General features: G+C 40.3%; 1 protein-coding gene across 1 annotated transcript in view; it reads left to right on the forward strand.

Moving 5' to 3' along the window:
* Positions 1-18,241, forward strand: part of Sass6 (SAS-6 centriolar assembly protein) — a 34,086-nt gene that overhangs the window by 380 nt on the left and 15,465 nt on the right. Inside the window, exons 2-8 of the mRNA XM_036190493.1 lie at positions 7,452-7,512; positions 9,440-9,519; positions 9,919-10,023; positions 10,804-10,975; positions 11,912-11,977; positions 12,577-12,696; positions 16,017-16,208. Of these exons, the coding sequence (XP_036046386.1) occupies positions 7,452-7,512; positions 9,440-9,519; positions 9,919-10,023; positions 10,804-10,975; positions 11,912-11,977; positions 12,577-12,696; positions 16,017-16,208 (796 nt within the window). The remainder of the gene's footprint in view (positions 1-7,451; positions 7,513-9,439; positions 9,520-9,918; positions 10,024-10,803; positions 10,976-11,911; positions 11,978-12,576; positions 12,697-16,016; positions 16,209-18,241) is intronic.

An 18,241-nucleotide genomic window follows, 5' to 3' on the forward strand; every position in this document is an offset into this window, starting at 1 on the left:
ACGTGCGGGGACCTGACGGTGGCCTTTGTAGGCCGCCGTTGCGGAGGGGGCGCAAGGAAAGGGAACGAGGAGATGGGAACCCGGCTCCGCCCTCGTGAATGTCCTAGCTGTGAGCGGGACTGAGCCCAGCCTGCCCTTTCTGGGTCTGGTCTTCTCCAGTCCATTTCTGCAAAGCTTCGCGGTGACTCCAGCTGGGGAACAACTAAAATAATAATAATAATAATAATAATAATAATAATAATAATAATAATAATAATAATAATAATAATATTGGGAGTGAATAAAGCTTTAGAACTTCAACTAAAATAATAATAATAATAATAATAATAATAATAATAATAATAATGATGATGATGATGATGGGGAACAACTAAAATAATAATGATGATGATGATGATATTGAGAGTGAATGAAGCTTTAGAACTTCAACTAAAATAATAATAACAACAACAACAATAACAACTTCAGTGATATACTTCGGCCCATCTGCACATCAGTTACAAAACAAAGATACATTTAATTAATCCCAAACACTGGAAAGTCAGGAACTCTGTTCATTCAATAAATACTGTGAACCCGTAAAGCACCTTGGACTCCTGGGGATCCTGTGGTCTTCGTGGAGTTAACAGTGCCATAGAGGACATTAAATCTGTCTCACAGATAAATGCAAACATGCAACTTTAATCACAGGTCATGCTATAACGGCTCAAATAGATTTGATTAGAAGTTAGGTCTGGGGCGGCGGTGGTGCGCGCCTTTAATCCCAGCACTCAGGAGGCAGAGCCAGGCAGATTTCTGAGTTTGAGGCCAGTCTGATCTACAGAGCAAGATCCAGGACGGGCAACAAAACCATAAGAAAAACCTTGTCTCTAAAAACCAAAAAAAAAAAAAAAAAAAGTTAGGTCTGACTTTCTCGTTTTTACCAATACTTTTTTAAAAGCTGTTATTTAGTTTCTGTGAACGTTGTTTACTCATTTGTATAACTGATTTAACATAGCTTCCCATGTGATTACAGTGAAGACCAGGTGGGAAAGTGTAGAAACTGAAGGGTGAAGAGTTGAATGAAAAAAAATGAAGACACTGATTTATTGAGTTGCCGCTATTGCTAAGCCACTGTACACAATTTAGAATTAGGTTCAGAATCAACTAGCAAAGCAGTCAGAATGGACTGAGAACATCAGCCATATATGAGGATCTGTGGATGAATTGTCTTGTTGTTGACTTATGCCCTCACTTAGCATTCTGCACACCGATCTATACCCCCCAGCCTCTAATTGCTGGTTTGTTTGTGCTGTCCAGTATAGTGGCCATTAGCCACATAGAGTTACTGAATGTGGGCTAATCCAGACTTACATCTCTAAGTGTAAAAAATTATATTAGATTTTGAAGACATGCTAGTGACAAGAATGTAAATAATCTCAATTTTGTGTTGATTATCTATTGCTGCTATTTTTAGGGTATATTGGGTTAAATGCTTTCAAGTTAATTTTACTTTCAAAGCTAGGGGTTTTCTAATGAGACTTAGACAATTTAAAGTGACATCTATGACTCACATTTATGGCTCTTGTTTTGTCTCTGCTGGGCAGTGTGGAGCATTATCTGTGATTCCCAGCCTGACACTCCCAACTCTTCTCTGACACTTACATTGTAATCAGAGCTAATCATGTTAAAACACAACTCCACTTTAAAATTTGCTTAGAAACCCGATATTGTTGTCACCTGCGGCAGGGATCAACCCGCTGTTCATAAATCACGTTTTTCTAGAACTCAGCCATCCTTATTTGTTACCAACCGTCTGTGGCTGCTTCCGCACGAGGACTTCAATGAGTAATTGTAGGGTATTGGCTGGGACGTAGCTCTGTGATCTTTATGGTGGAGTGCGTGTCTGTCCTCAGCACTCAGTAGCAACAGTGAGATGGGGCAGTTGTGACAGACACTATAGTCTTCAAAGTGTAAAATGTTTACTCCTTGGCCCTTTGCAGAATACTTTTGGTAACCCCTAACTTATAGGAGGAACAACCAAGATTTTTTTGTCTTGTTTTGTTTTTATTTTTTGTTTTTTTGAGACAGGGTTTCTCTGTGTAGCTTTGGAGTCTGGCCTGGAACTCGATTTGTAGACCAGGCTGGCCTCGAACTCACAAAGATCCGCCTGCCTCTGCCTCCCAAGTGCTGGGATTAAAGGCATGAGTCACCACTGCCTGGCCAACCGAGATTCTTTAGCTAAATATTCAAGACCAGTTTACCCCAACAAATACTTGCAAATGCCTACTGTGTGCCAAGAACTATCCTAGGTGCTGAGGATGTGAAGCTTCCTTTCCTTTCCCTGCCAACAACAACAGCAAAAACAACAGCCTTCACTGTGGTTCTCAGGGACCACACAGCCTCAGAACTGAGATTTCCCTGGGATGAGCAACTTAGCACAGGGTACAAGTTTAGGTCTGGAGCTAGATTGCCTGGGTTTAAGTTGATTCCAATTCTGCCACTGATTGGCTGATCTTGGACAGTTTATTTACTGTGTGTGCCTTTCTGTGGATTGACTCATGTCCTTGCAGTATGCTATCATGGACTTTACCACTGTGCTGTACATCCAACCCCAAGTTTACATAGCTTATTAAATTTTTTTTGTCTCATCTTTAAATTCAAAATAATGGTACCTACCTCATGGGACTATTATTGAAGATGAGATTGTTTAATACATACAAAGTTCTTAAAATGGTAACTAGTATATATTAAATATTCCCTCCACCTTAGTTATTAGTGAGGTGTGATCCCGTAAGTAGTATAAGAGGATGTAGAGGAAGGAAGGCAGTTGGATAGAGGATAGTGCAACTGTCAGGGAACCCTAACTGGAAGAATATGGTGAGATCTTGAAACCTGCTCTTTCGTTTTGGTCCCTACGCTCTGTCCAGTAGTCAGACAAGAACTTAGTTCCTCTTAATGGCTCGTGTTCTCTGGACCATAGCTCTACCCCTGCTCTTCCCTCTGCCTCGAATGTCCTTTCTTTCATGACTTCCAGGTGTGTGTGTGTCTGTCTCTGGTGTGTGCGCATTGTGCAATGTGTGTGTTGATTTGTGCATGTGAGTATGAATGAGTATGGAAGCCAGAGGTTGGCTTCAGGTATCTCTTTTTTTTAAAAATGGTCTCCACTTAAAATCGTTTTCTTTAATGTGTGTGAAGAGGAGGGTATGTGTGTGCCACAGTGTGCTTGTGGAGGTCAGAGGACAATTTACAGGAGTCTGTTCTCTACTGACCCTGGGACTTACGTGATTTCCAGGGAATGAATTTAGCCTGTCAGGCTTGGGGACAAGTGTCTTTTCCACTGAGTCATCTTGCTGACCCTCCACCTTATTTTTTGAGACATGGTCTCATGGAACACAGTGCCTGACAGATTAACTGGCTAGGCTGACTAGCCTGTGAGCCCTGGGGTTACAGATGTGTACAAACACAGTGACCTAAGAAATTATGTGTGTGTGTGTGTGTGTGTGTGTGTGTGTGTTAGCATATGTAGTGTGTGCCTTAGCTTATAGAGTGTGTATGTGTATGGGTGTGTGTGTATGTGTATTTAGCATATGTGGTGTGTGTCTTAGCGTGTATGGTGTGTTTATGTCTTAGCATGTGTAAGGGGGTGTTGAGGGGGATGTGAGCATGCGTGCCCAGAGAGTGTCAGGTCTTTGGGAGCTGGAGTCAGGCCTTTGTGGGTGCTGGGGTGAGAGAACAAGTATGTACTTTTTACCACTGAACTGTCTCTAGTTCCACACACAGCTTTTAATTTGGGTACTGAGGACTCAAATTCAGTTCGTCATGCTTGTGTGGCAGGCACTTTACTGACTGTGCCATCTCCCCAGCCCCCCAAGGTATAGCTTAAATCCCTTCCCAATAAGGATCTTTTAAAGTTGCTCAAGAAGGCCAGGTGTGATGGAATTCCAGTACTCCAGCAGGGGCTTGTAACTGTCTGTGAGTTGGAGGCAGCCTGGTCTATCTACATAGTGACAACTACGAAAATAGGTGCCTAAGTAGAAATTAATTGTCATTGATCATGTATTAGGTAGCATTGTGTAGGGAAGAAAGGAGTTCAAGTTTGGGCATTGTAATATGCCTCAGGTTATTCCTCTGTAAGAGAAATAACCATTAAGATTATTGTTATTGTTGGCTGGGAGGTGGTGGTGCATGCCTTTAATCTCAGAACTCTGTGGGTTCTAGGCCAGCCTGGTCTACAGAGTGAGATCCAGGACAGACACCAAAACTACACAGAGAAACCCTGTCTCAAACACACACACACACACACACACACACACACACACACACACACACACACACAGTATATTCTCTCTCTCCCTCTCTTCCTCTTCTCTCTCCTCTCTCCTCTCTCTCCCCACCTCTCTCTGTCTCTGCTCCCCACCCCCACCTCGGGTATCCAGCAGTGTAGGTACTCAGAAGACACTGATAGCTCTTCTTTTCCTTCTCTTGAGCTCTAATACAGTCAGATGAATCTAGGTAAGAAGAACTTCATCTGACTTCAGTTTGAGGAAATGAACCATGTTTACTTCTGTTTGTATCCTTAGCACCCAGCAGAGTACCTGGCTTACAGAAGCTTTTGTTATTTGCGCTGAGAGGATAATAAGGGCACAGCTTCTAGATGTCAGCATTGGGCTGAAATCCAGCTCTGGTGTCTGAGGTTTGAGATCTTTAAAAATAAATAAATAAACCCACTTGACTGGATCTGACTGACCCGAAGGGTGTTATTTGGTTACAAACAATGTTTAAGGTGTGACCCCGAGATAAGTAGTGTATTTCATTGGGATTATATTTGTTTGTTTTAATGTTCTTATCATGAATCTTTCTAATACAGAAAATAAGATTTGTGGTTTGAGATGATATATCTGCAATCTCAGATTTTCCTATGATATATTTTTAGAGGGTTTTTCAAGACAGGGTTTCTCTGTGTAGCCCTGGCTATCCTGAAATTTGCTTTGTAGACCAGGCTAGCCTTGAATGCAGAGATCTGCCTGCCTCTGCTGAGATTAAAGATGTGAGCTGCCACCGCTCTAGGGGAGTTTTTAAAGTAAATATAGGGAATATGCTTAGTTTAGGGCCTTTTTTCTCTCAACATCGAATCCATTTGTAGGTGCTTTGAATGTGTGCAGCAGTATTATTAATATGAGTGGTGGATTATAGTCAAATAATTTTTAGGTAAAGGGCATTTTATTTCTCTCTGTTTTCTCTCTCTCTCTCTCTCTCTCTCTCTCTCTCCTCTCTTTCCTCTCTTTCCTCTCTCTCTCTCTGTGTATGTGTCTGTGTCTTTTCTTACATATATACATTTTTGTTTTGGGCATTTTACTGAACTGATGATTCTTTAATTTTTCTAAACAGAGTTATGGAGTATAGGTCTTTCCAAGCTGTAAGACACAATAAAAAATTAGACGTCAATTTAAATATCATACCACTATAGCAAATACCACTGTATATTAGAAAAATACCAGGGTTGGGGATTTAGCTCAGTGGTAGAGGCCCTGGGTTTAATCCTCAGCTCAAAAAAGAAAGAAAGAAAGAAAGAAAGAAAGAAAGAAAGAAAGAAAGAAAGAAAGAAAGAAAAAGAAAAATACCTTAGAGATAAATACAAAAATAAGAAACAAACCTCTATCCCTTAGAGCCTATTTATCTTACAAATGAAGAAATTAGGGTGTTTTCTTTCAAAAAGAGATTAAGTGAAGTTGTTCAATCTGCTTCACACCCATTGCACTAGAATTTGAGCATAACCTAGTGGCAGAGTGACTGTCTAGCATGCATAAGCCTCCAGCTTTCATCCCCAGCACCATGAAAACACTTGAACAAGCATAACAAAAGCTTTTGTATGTTTGTTGTATAGACAGCTCCCCCACCTTTCAGCAGATGGGGTGATGCATTCAGCTTCCTCATATGAACTGAGATATAGCATCCAGTTATATGATCAATAGGAAATTTAACTGAGCTGGGCCTGGTGGCACACACCTTTAATCCCAGCACTTGGGAGGCAGAGATGGTTGGATCTCTGTGAATTTCAGGCCAGCCTGGTCTACATAGAGAGCACCAGAACAGCCAGGACAACATAAAAAAGACCCTGCCTCAAAAGAGAGACAAACAAATAAATTCACTAAAATGACCCATTTTAAAACAATATAAAATTGCAAGTCATAGCTTAAGAACAGGATCTTAGCAGTTTAATCTTGTCCAGCTGTCTTCATTTCCCCTCCATTCTGTTTCTGTGTCTATCCCTTTTGACTTCTGCTGTAGATAAGTAGAATATGGAGAAGATGTAAACCAGATCTTCACAAGAATTTAAACCTGAACAGTTTCAATTGGTTTAGTTACTATTGCTCTGATAAGAGCCGGTGACTGTGGTAACATATAGAAGCAATGGCTTCTTTCAGGCTTAGAGATCAGAGCTGGAGTCCATGATGAGAGAGCGCAGGTGGAGTGGAGGGAGCAGACAGTGAAGGGCCATCTGAGAGCAGGCAGGAGACCACCACACTGGGAATGGTCCAAGTCCTTGAAACCCGAAAGCCCACCCCCAGTGACACACCCCTCCCCAAAGGCACATCTCCTCATCCTTCTCAAATTTCCGCCAACTTGGGACTAAATATTCAAACATAAGAACCCATGGGGTCCATTCGTATTCAAACCACCACAGATTTGTTTAATTCTGTCCCCCCACACACATACACACACATTGCTACTGAAGTTAGCAGAGAAGTTTTGAGATATGTAGACGTTTTCACTAATATTATCTTTATTAGTTTTGTTCCTCAGTTTAATATTATTGCTACTTTTAATCTTTGTTATGGATACTGCATAGAATGTGGAGGGTTGTAGCTTCATTCTCTCAGACAGAGTTACTTGTGAATGAGACAGATAATTGTAACTTGTTGAAAATACTTATATGGATATATTGCATAGAGAATATTTTATGTAGATTTGGCTTTGGTTTTAAAATACTTTATGTTGCAAGATAGTGTCATTTCCTTGAGTCTAAAAATAATGTGAACATTGTAATATTTGTAAGTTTTTAAGATAGTATCTCTCTGTAAGTCAGTTTTATCATTGCAATGGTAATTTTCAGATTTAAAAGTTGTTACTAAATTGATGGTTTGTCTCTTGGTAGATGCTCTTTAGGATCTGGCAGTAAAGTTACTTACCAGAATACTAGCAATAGGCACCCTGATTGCTCACCCCATTTAGTCTACAGCATCTTCATTTTAAAAGTGACAAAAATTAAGCCTTCCACTAAGGATTACTGGGTTACTTATTAGAGAAACCTAGTCCAGTGTGCATTCGAAAATCTGTTCCTAAGCTTGAGGGCACCTGTGGCATCTGTTCATAAGCTTGAGTTCTAAGATGGAAACTTGAACTGATGTACAGATAGTGGAATGCATGTCCCTTGAACGTTTCTGAGTTGGTCATGTCTTTTCCTCCAGGAGAGGAAGTGTTAGAGTGAGCATTGAACTACAATCACTTTCTAATCCAGTGCACAGAAAGGTTGGTATCTATTTCCTTTTGAAATACGATCATTTGTGTGTGATGTAATTATTGTTGTGCTCTGTTTGTTTTGTTTTTAGAAGATGAGATCTGTACTTCCTACCCTCAGTCACACTGTAATCACTAAGGTGCTTTCACCAGGTGAGGCTTCTCCATTCTAGTCCACATGCACTGACTCTTGCAGTTTCCCCACGTGGAGAAATTATACTGTCCAGTTTGTGGTAGTGGTGGACTATCTGTGCTCTCCTTGGTCTTTTTGGTACTATAATAAAATTACGTTTTGTTTTATTTTTTTTAAAGATTTATTTATTTATTACATACACAGTGTTCTGCCTGCATGTGTCCTTGCAAGCCAGAAGAGGGCACCAGATCTCATTATAGATGGCTGTGAGCCATGTGGTTGCTGGGAATTGAACTTAGGACCTCTGGAAGAGCAGTCAGTGCTCTTAACCGCTGAGCCATCTCTCTCCAGCCCCTTGTTTTTTTTTTTTTTTTTTTTAAGGTGACTCTTGTTAAATCCATTTTTAAAAATTTTGGGTCGTTTTATAACTATTGCAAGCCCAGGGTGGAGAAATCAGTCAGCAGTTTAAGTATAATTATACCATCTATTACTAAGTCCATGAAGAATTAGGGGTTTGCTCTGAGCATTTAAAAGATTACATTTTGATTTAGAGTGTGAATTCCATGTGAACTTCAAAATTAAATTGCATATGATGATACATGCCTTTAATCTCAGTATTCAGGAGGAGGAAGGGGGATTAAAAGTTCTTTGGTGTCCAACCTGGGCTACATAATTGATGCCTTGTCTTAAGAAAACAAAACAAAAAAACAGCATTAAAGATATAGGCCAGGGTTGGGGATTTAGCTCAGTGGTAGAGTGCTTGCCTAGCAAGCACAAGGCCCTGGGTTTGAACCTCAGCTCCACATTAAAAAAAAAAAAAAAAGATATAGGCTATAGGAGTAAGCATAGCATCTGTTTTCTCTGTTCCTCTCTCCCTGATCACATGTAAGCATCTTGTAGTAGGCAGTAACTTTAGGTTTTGGTCTGTTGTTGGTTTTCAGTGTCATCTGACGTGAATTCCAAGAAGTACTTAAGTAGCCATTACTGGACCACAGGCCCTTCTTGAGACAGAGCAAGACCCCATTTCCTTGATTTTTCCAGAACAGAGTATATAGTCCACATGTTAATCTTATAAATGATACCTCTGCATTTTTTTTTAGCGTCACTAATAAATTGCTTCAATGTTTCCAGTCCGCTAGTAGCTCCTTAAAACTGAGTAGACTGTTCAGTTCTTTGTTGGTCCTGGCCCCTCTCACAATGTGCAGGCTTTCCTTGTACCAGTGTTCTTTGAAGTCCATCATTGTTGTAAACTACCTGTCAGCTTTGGTGCTCTGTCACACTTTAACAACCTGGCAAGTGTCTTTATGAAAGGAACCTATTTCCTTGGAAAAGGAAACAGATGGTCCCTTCAGTGGTCAGCTGGAGGGAGGTCTCCTGGGAAGCCCTGGAAACATGGCACCTGACACTTATCTTCCATCTGAGCCACAAAACCTCTTCGTTCCTTGAGTAATGACTGTCAGCTCTGCTGCTTTTGAAATCCCAGAGCAGTTAATTTGAGGGAAATGGAACATAACAGTCATTGTGTCTTGCCCTGGTGCTACAGAGCATAAAGCTGGTCTGCGCGTCTCCTACCTCATAGAAGAGGATGCTGTTGTTAACTTCCAGCATTTTGCTAGCTTCTACACACATCTCTCATGGAGCCAACAGTCTGCCCCTGTTTCAGATGCTCACTCTCTCAAGACTAGTAAGCATAAGCCATGCAGCAAACAGGACTCTGTCGTACAAGTGACATGTGGGTGTTGTTGAATAATTTCACTTTTACAAAAGATCTGCTGGAAACATTTGAAAACCTAATCTTTCCTTTAGGATTTAGTCATCCGTCTGACTGATGATACAGATCCATTTTTTCTGTATAACCTTGTTATATCTGAGGAAGATTTTCAAAGGTAAGTACTATCTTACTTGCTGGCCCTATATGTAGTCTAGGAATTACTTTCTGAATCTTATAACGTGTTTACACTGTTCTTTTTTTTAAACATATACCTGTTCAGATGGTAAGTTATTCTGGGAATACTGACTGTCCTGTAATTGTTGACAGGGTATTTTAAAAGATAAAGTTTTATAGATTATCAGACTTCCACTTAAGCAGTCAGAAATTTGACACTTTGGCTGAATTTCTCAACTCCCATTAGATCAGGATGATACAAACCAAAAGCTCCGTAGTTTAGTTTTTTTTTTTTTTAAATAATAATGACATTAATAAGTAAAGAATATTTCAGTCTAAGAATGATAACTAAAGATAGAAATTAAGTTTCTGAAAAACTGTTTTTCTGTTTTCTGTATAGTTTAAAATTGCAGCAAGGTCTCCTGGTGGACTTCTTAGCTTTTCCACAGAAATTTATAGACCTTCTTCAGCAATGTACGCAGGAGCATGTGAAAGAGACTCCAAGGTGAGGCTTGGGAGTGCCGTGGCACTAGACCTCTGCACAGACTTCCCTTTGAAAGATGACTGATGACAAAATTATTTTCCATGTATTACAAATACCCTGGCTTATTTTTTAAACTGGGATTAAGGGCCCAGTTAAACCCCAAATTTTAAGAAATCTTGACTCGATGCTGGAGAGAGGACTCAATGGTTAAGAGCACTGGCTGCTCTTCCAGAGGACCTGAGTTCAGTTCCCAGCACCCACACGGTGACTCACAACTGTTGGTGACTCCAGTTCCAGGGGATCCAACACTCTCATACGTACATATCTGCAGGCAAATCACAGTGTACATAAAATAGCATACAAAAAGAAATCTGCCGGGTGGTAATGGCACATGTCTTTAATCCCAGCACTTGGGAGGCAGAGGCAGGCAGATCTTTGGGAGGCAGAGACCAGCCTGGTCTACAGAGCAAGATCCAGGAAAGGCGCACAGTTACACAGAGAAACCCTGTCTCATACAAACAAACAAACAAACCCAAAACAAAACAAACAAAAAACAAAATAAAAACAAAAAACAAAACAAAAAACCAAAAAGAAATCTTGACTAAAATAAGGAATATTTGACCCTTAATTTACATGGTTTGACGCAGCTTTTAAAGTTAGTTGACTTAAAAAAAGAGTTTTCCTAAGATTTATTTCTTATTTATGTGTTTGTGTGTGTATGCAGGGTCCCTTGGAGGCCAGCAGGTGATGCAATGGCAGGTGTCAGTTTTGTGTGTTGTAATGTGACTTTCCTCTTCAAAGGTTTCTGCTGCAGCTTATATCTTCAGCTGCTCTGTTGGATAACTTGCCGGTATTTTTAAATGTCGTGGAGACAAATCCCTTTAAGCACCTTATTCACCTGTCACTAAAGCTTTTACCTGGAAATGATGTAGAGATAAAGAAATTTCTAGCAGGCTGTTTGAAATGCAGCAAGGTAAGATTCTAAATTTAAGTCACTCTTTTAAACTGTGCACCTAATTATAAATCGTTGTGGTGCCTTATTGCCCTTCCTCCTCCTCCTCCTCCTCCTCCTTCTTCTTTTTTTTTTTTTTTGGTTTTTTGAGACAGGGTCTCTCTGTAGCTTTGGAGCCTGTCCTGGACTAGCTCTGTAGCCCAGGCTGGCCTCAAACTCACAGAGATCCACCTGAGTCTGCCTCCTGAGTGCTGGGATTACAGGCGTGCGCCACCACTGCCCGGTTGCCTTTTCTTCTTTTGTAGTGAACTTTATTGGTTTTCATTTAGCTACTGCCTATAGCTGTAAGTCTAGAACTAGACCAGCAGTTGAGAAACTTAAGGTTCAGGTATTTACTACTTTGCTCTGGCCTTAGGCACATAAATTCCATGTGGCCATTTTATCAGCTGGCAAATAATGTTTGAAAATGAGTATATGAACATGTTCTGAATATTGAAAAATGCTGCATAAAGTATGGAGCACAAGGACGGTGTAGTGTTGCTGCTGAAGAAAAAAAATTCAGGAGCTGGGTGGTGGTGGCACATGTCTTTAATCCCAGCATTTGGCAGGCAGAGGCAGGTGGAACTCTTGAGGCAGCCTAGTTTACAGAGTAAGTTCCAGGATAGCAAAGGCTACACAGAGAAACCCTGTATAAAATTCTGTCTCAAAAAACCAAAAATAAATAAGTAAACAAATAGAATTCATTCAAGTTGTTAGATCGTTGCTTGGCAAGTGCTCATGGTGCACAGATCATCTGGGGTCTTATGACAGTGCAGGTTCTGTTTCAGAAGGCCTGAGTTTGTGCATGGCCAGCAGACTGTTCACATGATGATGTCGTATTTTGGTTACACTTTGAATAGATTGGCTATGGATGATTGTTTTAAATTGTAAGTTGCCTAATTTTGTTTTTGTAAATAGGAAGAAAAATTATCACTGACTAAATCACTAGATGATGTTACCAGGCAACTGCACATTACACAGGAGGTAATTCAAGTTTCATTTTCTTTGTAAGTCATCCAGATGTTGGCTCTGAACTCCTTCTTGAATTAAATCCAAGCCTTTGTGGATCTTCTTTCAAAGTATGTTGCCATGGAGTCTCCTTTCTTTACCCTTTTCCAACCAGTTAATTATCTTAAATTGATGCTTTTTTTTTTTTTAATTTATTTATTATGTACACAGAAGAGGGTGCCAGATCTCATTACAGATGGTTGTGAGCCATCATGTGGGTGCTGGGAATTGAACTCTGGACCTCTGGAAGAGCAGTCAGTGCTCTTAACCTCTGAGCCATCTCGATAGCCCCATACTCAGGTGTCTTAATGTTAGAGGAAAGGATTTGGTGCTGAAGAATTAGATGAAATTTAAAAAAGCGTAAGGCAGTTTAAGTTTCGTCTGTAGGCCTAAATTGTAGCTCTAAAATTGTTATTCTTATCTTTACTTACTTAATCTGTGGGAAGAGCTTTGAGTATGTTTTGGAAAGCTGAAATTTTCTTTTCAGTATCCTTGTTAAGTACTTAGTGCTCTGGTCTAAAGTGTAGCATATTCAAGAGACTATCCTAATAACTTGTAATTGACCTCTAATATAGACGTTATCAGAAAAAACACAAGAATTAGATAAATTACGGAGTGAATGGGCCTCACACACAGCATCGTTGACAAATAAGCATTCTCAGGAATTAACAAATGAGAAGGAAAAAGCCTTTCAGGTAAGAACATTAAAGGTAATTGGAAAATGTCATTTTAAAAATTATTTTTAGTTATTTCATTAATTATAAAATTAATAAATGCCTGCTTTAAATTTTTCAAACATTTAACAGTACATAAAATCAAAATTGAAAGCTTATTTTTCAAAGTCTTACTATTCAAAGACTATATATATAGTAATCCTAGACATTGTATTCTTTTCAGCTTCCCAGCCAGCAGTCTCACCCCTCATGGGTGACCTGGAGGTCCTCTCTTAAGTCATCATGTTGATTCTCAACTCAGTATAGATAATTTGATACTTTTTCTAGACTTTTCTCTATGTATATATGAGTGCTATGCAATTTATAAATACTTGTTTATAAATTCATAGCAATGTAAATTATAATTATAGATGACAATTTGGGTTTTATTTCATGCTAATAAAATTTTATTAGATATATTGATTATAACTTTTCTTAAAAACTTAACATGTCACTCTATCAATTTAAATATTCCTTTTTAGTGATACACAGCCATAATTTGTCATTCAGATACAATTTAAATTAACTACTTACCAAACTGGTAGACATTTAAATGCCTTGAAATTTTGGTTATTGTGAGCAATGAGTGAGCTTTCTGTTCACATTGTGACATATAAAATTTCATTGATACATACTTATCACCTGAAAGGTTATGTCACATGGGAATCTCAAAAGTCCTTATTTCCCTGTGCTCCTGGTACTATTAATCATCTTCGTGTTTGCTGCCTGACAGGCATTAAAACTTACATCACGCCGGGCGGTGGTGGTGCCGCCTTGAATCCCAGCACTCGGGAGGCAGAACCAGGCGGATCTTTGTGAGTTCAAGGCCAGCCTGGGCTACCAAGCGAGTTCCAGGAAAGGCGCAAAGCTACACAGAGAAACCCTGTCTCGGAAAAAAAACCCAAAAAATAACAAACAAACAAAACTTAACATCACTTCCTGTCAGATCTTTGTGTGAAGCTAAGCATCTTTTCACATGACTTGTTGCCATTTTCATTTCTTCTGTGGGTTATTTTTTGACCTTTACTCCATTTGTTCTTTTGTGGTGAGATTTCTTACCTTCTATTTTATAGCTTTAATAATAAAATTTTAATGTACTTAATACTAGTTAGTTTTTTGCTGTTAAGGGTATAATTGGATTTTTTTAATAACTTTAACCCAAATTAAAATTTAGAATATTATGACACCCTTTAAGGCTCCTTTATGTGCTTTCCTGTCTGTGTGGTACTCTTATGGGGTGTCTATATTGCTGTGAAGAGATACCATGACTATAGCAGACTTACAAAGGAAAGCATTTAATTTGAGCTGGCTTACATTTGAGAGGTTCAGTCCATTCTCAGCATGGCAGCATGCAGGCAGACATGGTGCTGGAGAGGCAGCTGAGAGTTCTATATCTAGATCCACAGGCAGCAGGAAGAGAGAGAGTCACTGGGCCTGGCTTGAGCCTCAAAGTCCATCCCCAGTAACAGACTTTCTTCAACAAGGCCACACCTCCTAATCCTTTGAAATAGTGCCACTCCCTGTGAGCCTATGGGCTCACCATTTTCATTTAAATTAGGACATGGAGTCATCTACTTTTTGACTGCTGCCATCATTGCTTGGTTTTGTTTGTTCTTCAACATAAGGTGAATCAAATAGTATGTTTCTGTATCATTTCCTTCCCTCAACATAACAGCTCTGAAATTCAATAGCATGATTTCCTTGTATTATTATATAGTATTCTATTATATGACTAGACCATGATTTATTTGTTTTCCTGTTGGCTGACCTTGAATTATTTGTGATATTTGTTATTACATATTAAACTGATAGGAGCAACCTACTACATGTCTTTTTGTGTAAGTGTACACTCCCTATTCTTGGGCACAATTTACTGTTGAAATGACTGGGTTCTCATAGAGGCATGTGTTTAGCAGGAACTGCCTGTTTTCCGTTGGAGGTTTACACTGCCACTCTGTAGGTTTATTTTTATTTTTTTTATTTTTTATTTAATTTATTTTATTTGTGTTTTAATTTTACATATCAGCCATGGGTTCCTCTGTCCTCCCCCCTCCCACCCCTGGCTCCACCTTCCTACCAGACCCTCCCCTCCATTCCCATCTCCTGGGCCAAGACCGGGTTTATAACACTATCACATAATAATGATCTTTTTTCCTATGCATATTGATCAGCTTGATTCTGCAGTGCCCATTCAGCATGACCATTATTAAATTGACCTATTAGTATTTTTCTTATTTACTTTTAGGGATTATTTGTATATCCTAAACATGAATTTTTTGGTATAGATGTCACTCAGTATCTATAAAGAAGTAATTCCAGGGGCTCTCCCTCAGGATACTGAAGTAGATAGAGGCTCAAAAGTCCCTTCTGTAAAGTGGCATACTATTTACATATAACTTATGCATATCTATACTCTGGATCATCTCTAGATTACTTATAATGTCTGACATAATATATATGTGCCATGTAAACAGTTGTTGTACAGTGTTGTTTAGGGGAAAATGGCAAGAAAAATCTGCACATCACACTATAGATAAAACTACATGGTGCATGAATGAGCCATGGGTAAATGACACTCAAATGATGAGTTCTGAGTGACTGAGGCCTGCTTACTAATGGCCGAGGGTTATGCACGGTGTCACTGCATACCTCTGTCTCTCTCTGTGAGACATGGTCTGTCTTAACCCTGACTATCCTGGAATTCAGAGATTTGCTTGCCTTTACTTTCTGAGTGCAGGATTAACTATGTGTACCACCACACCTGTATTTGTGACTGGAGATTTTATAGTTTTACTCTATCTACTTATCTACTTCTCTGCCCCCACTACTCTGGTTACTCTGTTTTTTTAGACAGTCTCATGTAGCTGTGTAGCAGAGAATGACTACAGGTCTTTTTGTAGCTGTTTTTTTTTTTTTTTTTCCCCCAAGACAGGGTTTCTCTGTGTAGCTTTGCACCTGTCCTGGATCTCGCTCTGTAGACCAGGCTGGCCTCGAACTCACAGAAATCCACCTGGCTCTGCCTCCCGAGTGCTGGGATTAAAGGCATCCGCTGCTGCCGCCGCCGCCACCACCCCCCAGCTGATCGTCTGGTTTATACCTCCTGAGTGTTGGGAGATTACTGACAAGACAACAATGTTACATATACCTTTGTTTGTTTTACTTGCTCTTTCTTGAAGTCTGTAATTGAAATAGACTTTCTAAGCAGGGAAATCTGAAAATGATGAAGAAATGGTTGTTTTTCTTCTGACCTTTCCCTATTTACTTTTCTCTTCTTTCTTCTTTGACATACCATTCTGTAATAGGCACAGGTTCAGTACCAGCAGCAGCATGAACAACAGAAAAAGGAGCTGGAAGCCCTCCACCAACGAAATATCCACCAGCTTCAAAACAGGTTGTCTGAATTAGAAGCCGCTAATAAAGACCTGACTGAGAAGAAATATAAAGGAGATGCCATGGTCAGAGAACTGAAGGCGAAGCTTGCTGGTGTGGAAGAGGTAGAGTGCCGCTGCTTCCCCCATGGTTACACTTGGGAACCGCTGAGGTTGACGTTGGCCGCTGGGTTTCACTTTGGTCACTGCACTGCTGAGTAGGTGGTACTCCCTTGCCTGCTCTGCACTGTAATGGTCATCTCAGTGCAAAGAGAAGAGGGAATAGAAGATGTGATCAAAAGGCCAGTTCAGCCAGGTGGTGGTGGCGCACGCCTTTAATCCCAGCACTCGGGAGGCAGAGCCAGGCAGAGCTCTGTGAGTTCTAGGCCAGCCTGGGCTACCAAGTGAGATCCAGGAAAAAGGCGCAAAACTACACAGAGAAACCCTGTCTCGAACCCCCCCCCAAAAAAAAAAGCCAATTCAAGAAGGAACTGGGGTAGTTTAGTTTGGAGTTTGAATAATAAATATTGAATAAGAGGGCATCTCTTAGATCCTTTCAGTGTATTTTTTAATATTAGTGCATTGTCCGGGTCTCACAAGGGTAGTGTTGAAAAGTTTAGTCTAGCAGCTGTGCAGGTGAATGACCATTGACAGTACCACTGCTAGACAGTAGCTAATGCTTACTGAGCCGGTACGAGGTGGTGACAGACACTGGGAGTGACTTGCAGACATTCACCCGTCCTTAGGTGCCGTCATCCTCATTGCAGAGCGAGCTGGGCTGCAGCACAGAGCTTTGTTGTCATTGGTTAGGATCCTTCAGCCAACAGGGGAAAGGAGGGTTGTCACCATTTGTTATTTGCCTGTCTGTCTTTCTTTCTAGCGCCCAGGAATGCTTGTTTTTGCGTTGCTGGGATTTAACCCAGGGCCTCCTGCATACTTGGCAAGAGCTCTGCAGTGAGCTTCAGACCCTGCACTTCAGAGCAGTTTAAACAGTGTTGGTGTTTGTCCCAGACGTTTGTGGGTGTGGTGGCACTAATGATAGTTTCTATTTAGCATTAGTAGAAGCTCTTTTCAGACTTTTTTTTTTTTTTAAAGACTGTGTTTTCTGTGTTCCCCAGGTTGGCATCAGACTCCTGGTCTCAGTCTAGTACCTGACTCTGACTTTACCTTACATAGTGGCTGGTCTAAAGGCGAACACACAATTTCTGATTTTTGTTTGTTTGTTTTGTCTTTTGAGATAGGGTTTCTCTGTGTAGCCCTGGCTGTTCTGGAATTCTGTAGACCACCTGCCTCTGTCTCCCTAGTGCTCAGAATAAAGGATGTGGCACCACGCCCAGTTTATTATTATTATTTTGTTTTTTTTGAGGCAGGGTTTCTCTGTGTAGCTTTGCACTTTTCCTGGAACTCACTCTGTAGCCCAGGCTGGCCTTGAACTCACAGAGATCTGCCTGGCTCTGCCTCCCGAGTGCTGGGATTAAAGGCGTGCGCCACCACCGCCCAGCCTTATTTCTGATTTTTAAGGTTTATATATTTAACATTGGAGATCACCAAAGTTCCATTTCACTGGTGTTTCGAAGCTAAAGCTCCACCCATTTTATGTGTAGACCCTTGAAATAGTCTGCATTGACAATAGATGTGTACATTTATACTGTCTACCCTTTGATGGTGGTTAGTGCAACATTTCTGACTTGGTGCATGGTAGGCTAATGGCTTCATGAGAATGCTATAATTTCTTCTAAATCCCCAAATGGGTCAGTTTCTTAACAGCCTTAACTGTGTTGATTTTTCTATAACCTTATTGTGTTAGGTATCTCTGTTATCAGTGACAGAATGTTGATATCAACAACTTAAGGGAGGGGATTTATTTTGGCTCAGCATTTCAGAGGCTATTTCTGCCTATACTTTGAACTTGATGCAACGTGGTTAAGGGGGCTCTTCATTTCACAGTGGACAGGATGTGGGTGGGGAATGTGATACCACAGGGATATGACACAATACAGCTCTGAGGACATGGTCCCTGTAACTTCTTCTGGTAAGCCCCACTTCATGTTTCCACAACCTCCCAATGTAGTGCCTTCAGCTGGAGATAAGCCTCTGGGGACGTTTCATGTTTGAGCCATAACACCAAATTGTTTCTTCTTAGATTTGCAGATCACCTG

Source organism: Onychomys torridus, chromosome 6, assembly GCF_903995425.1.
Source record: "Onychomys torridus chromosome 6, mOncTor1.1, whole genome shotgun sequence".
In the NCBI taxonomy this organism is placed as follows: domain Eukaryota; kingdom Metazoa; phylum Chordata; class Mammalia; order Rodentia; family Cricetidae; genus Onychomys; species Onychomys torridus.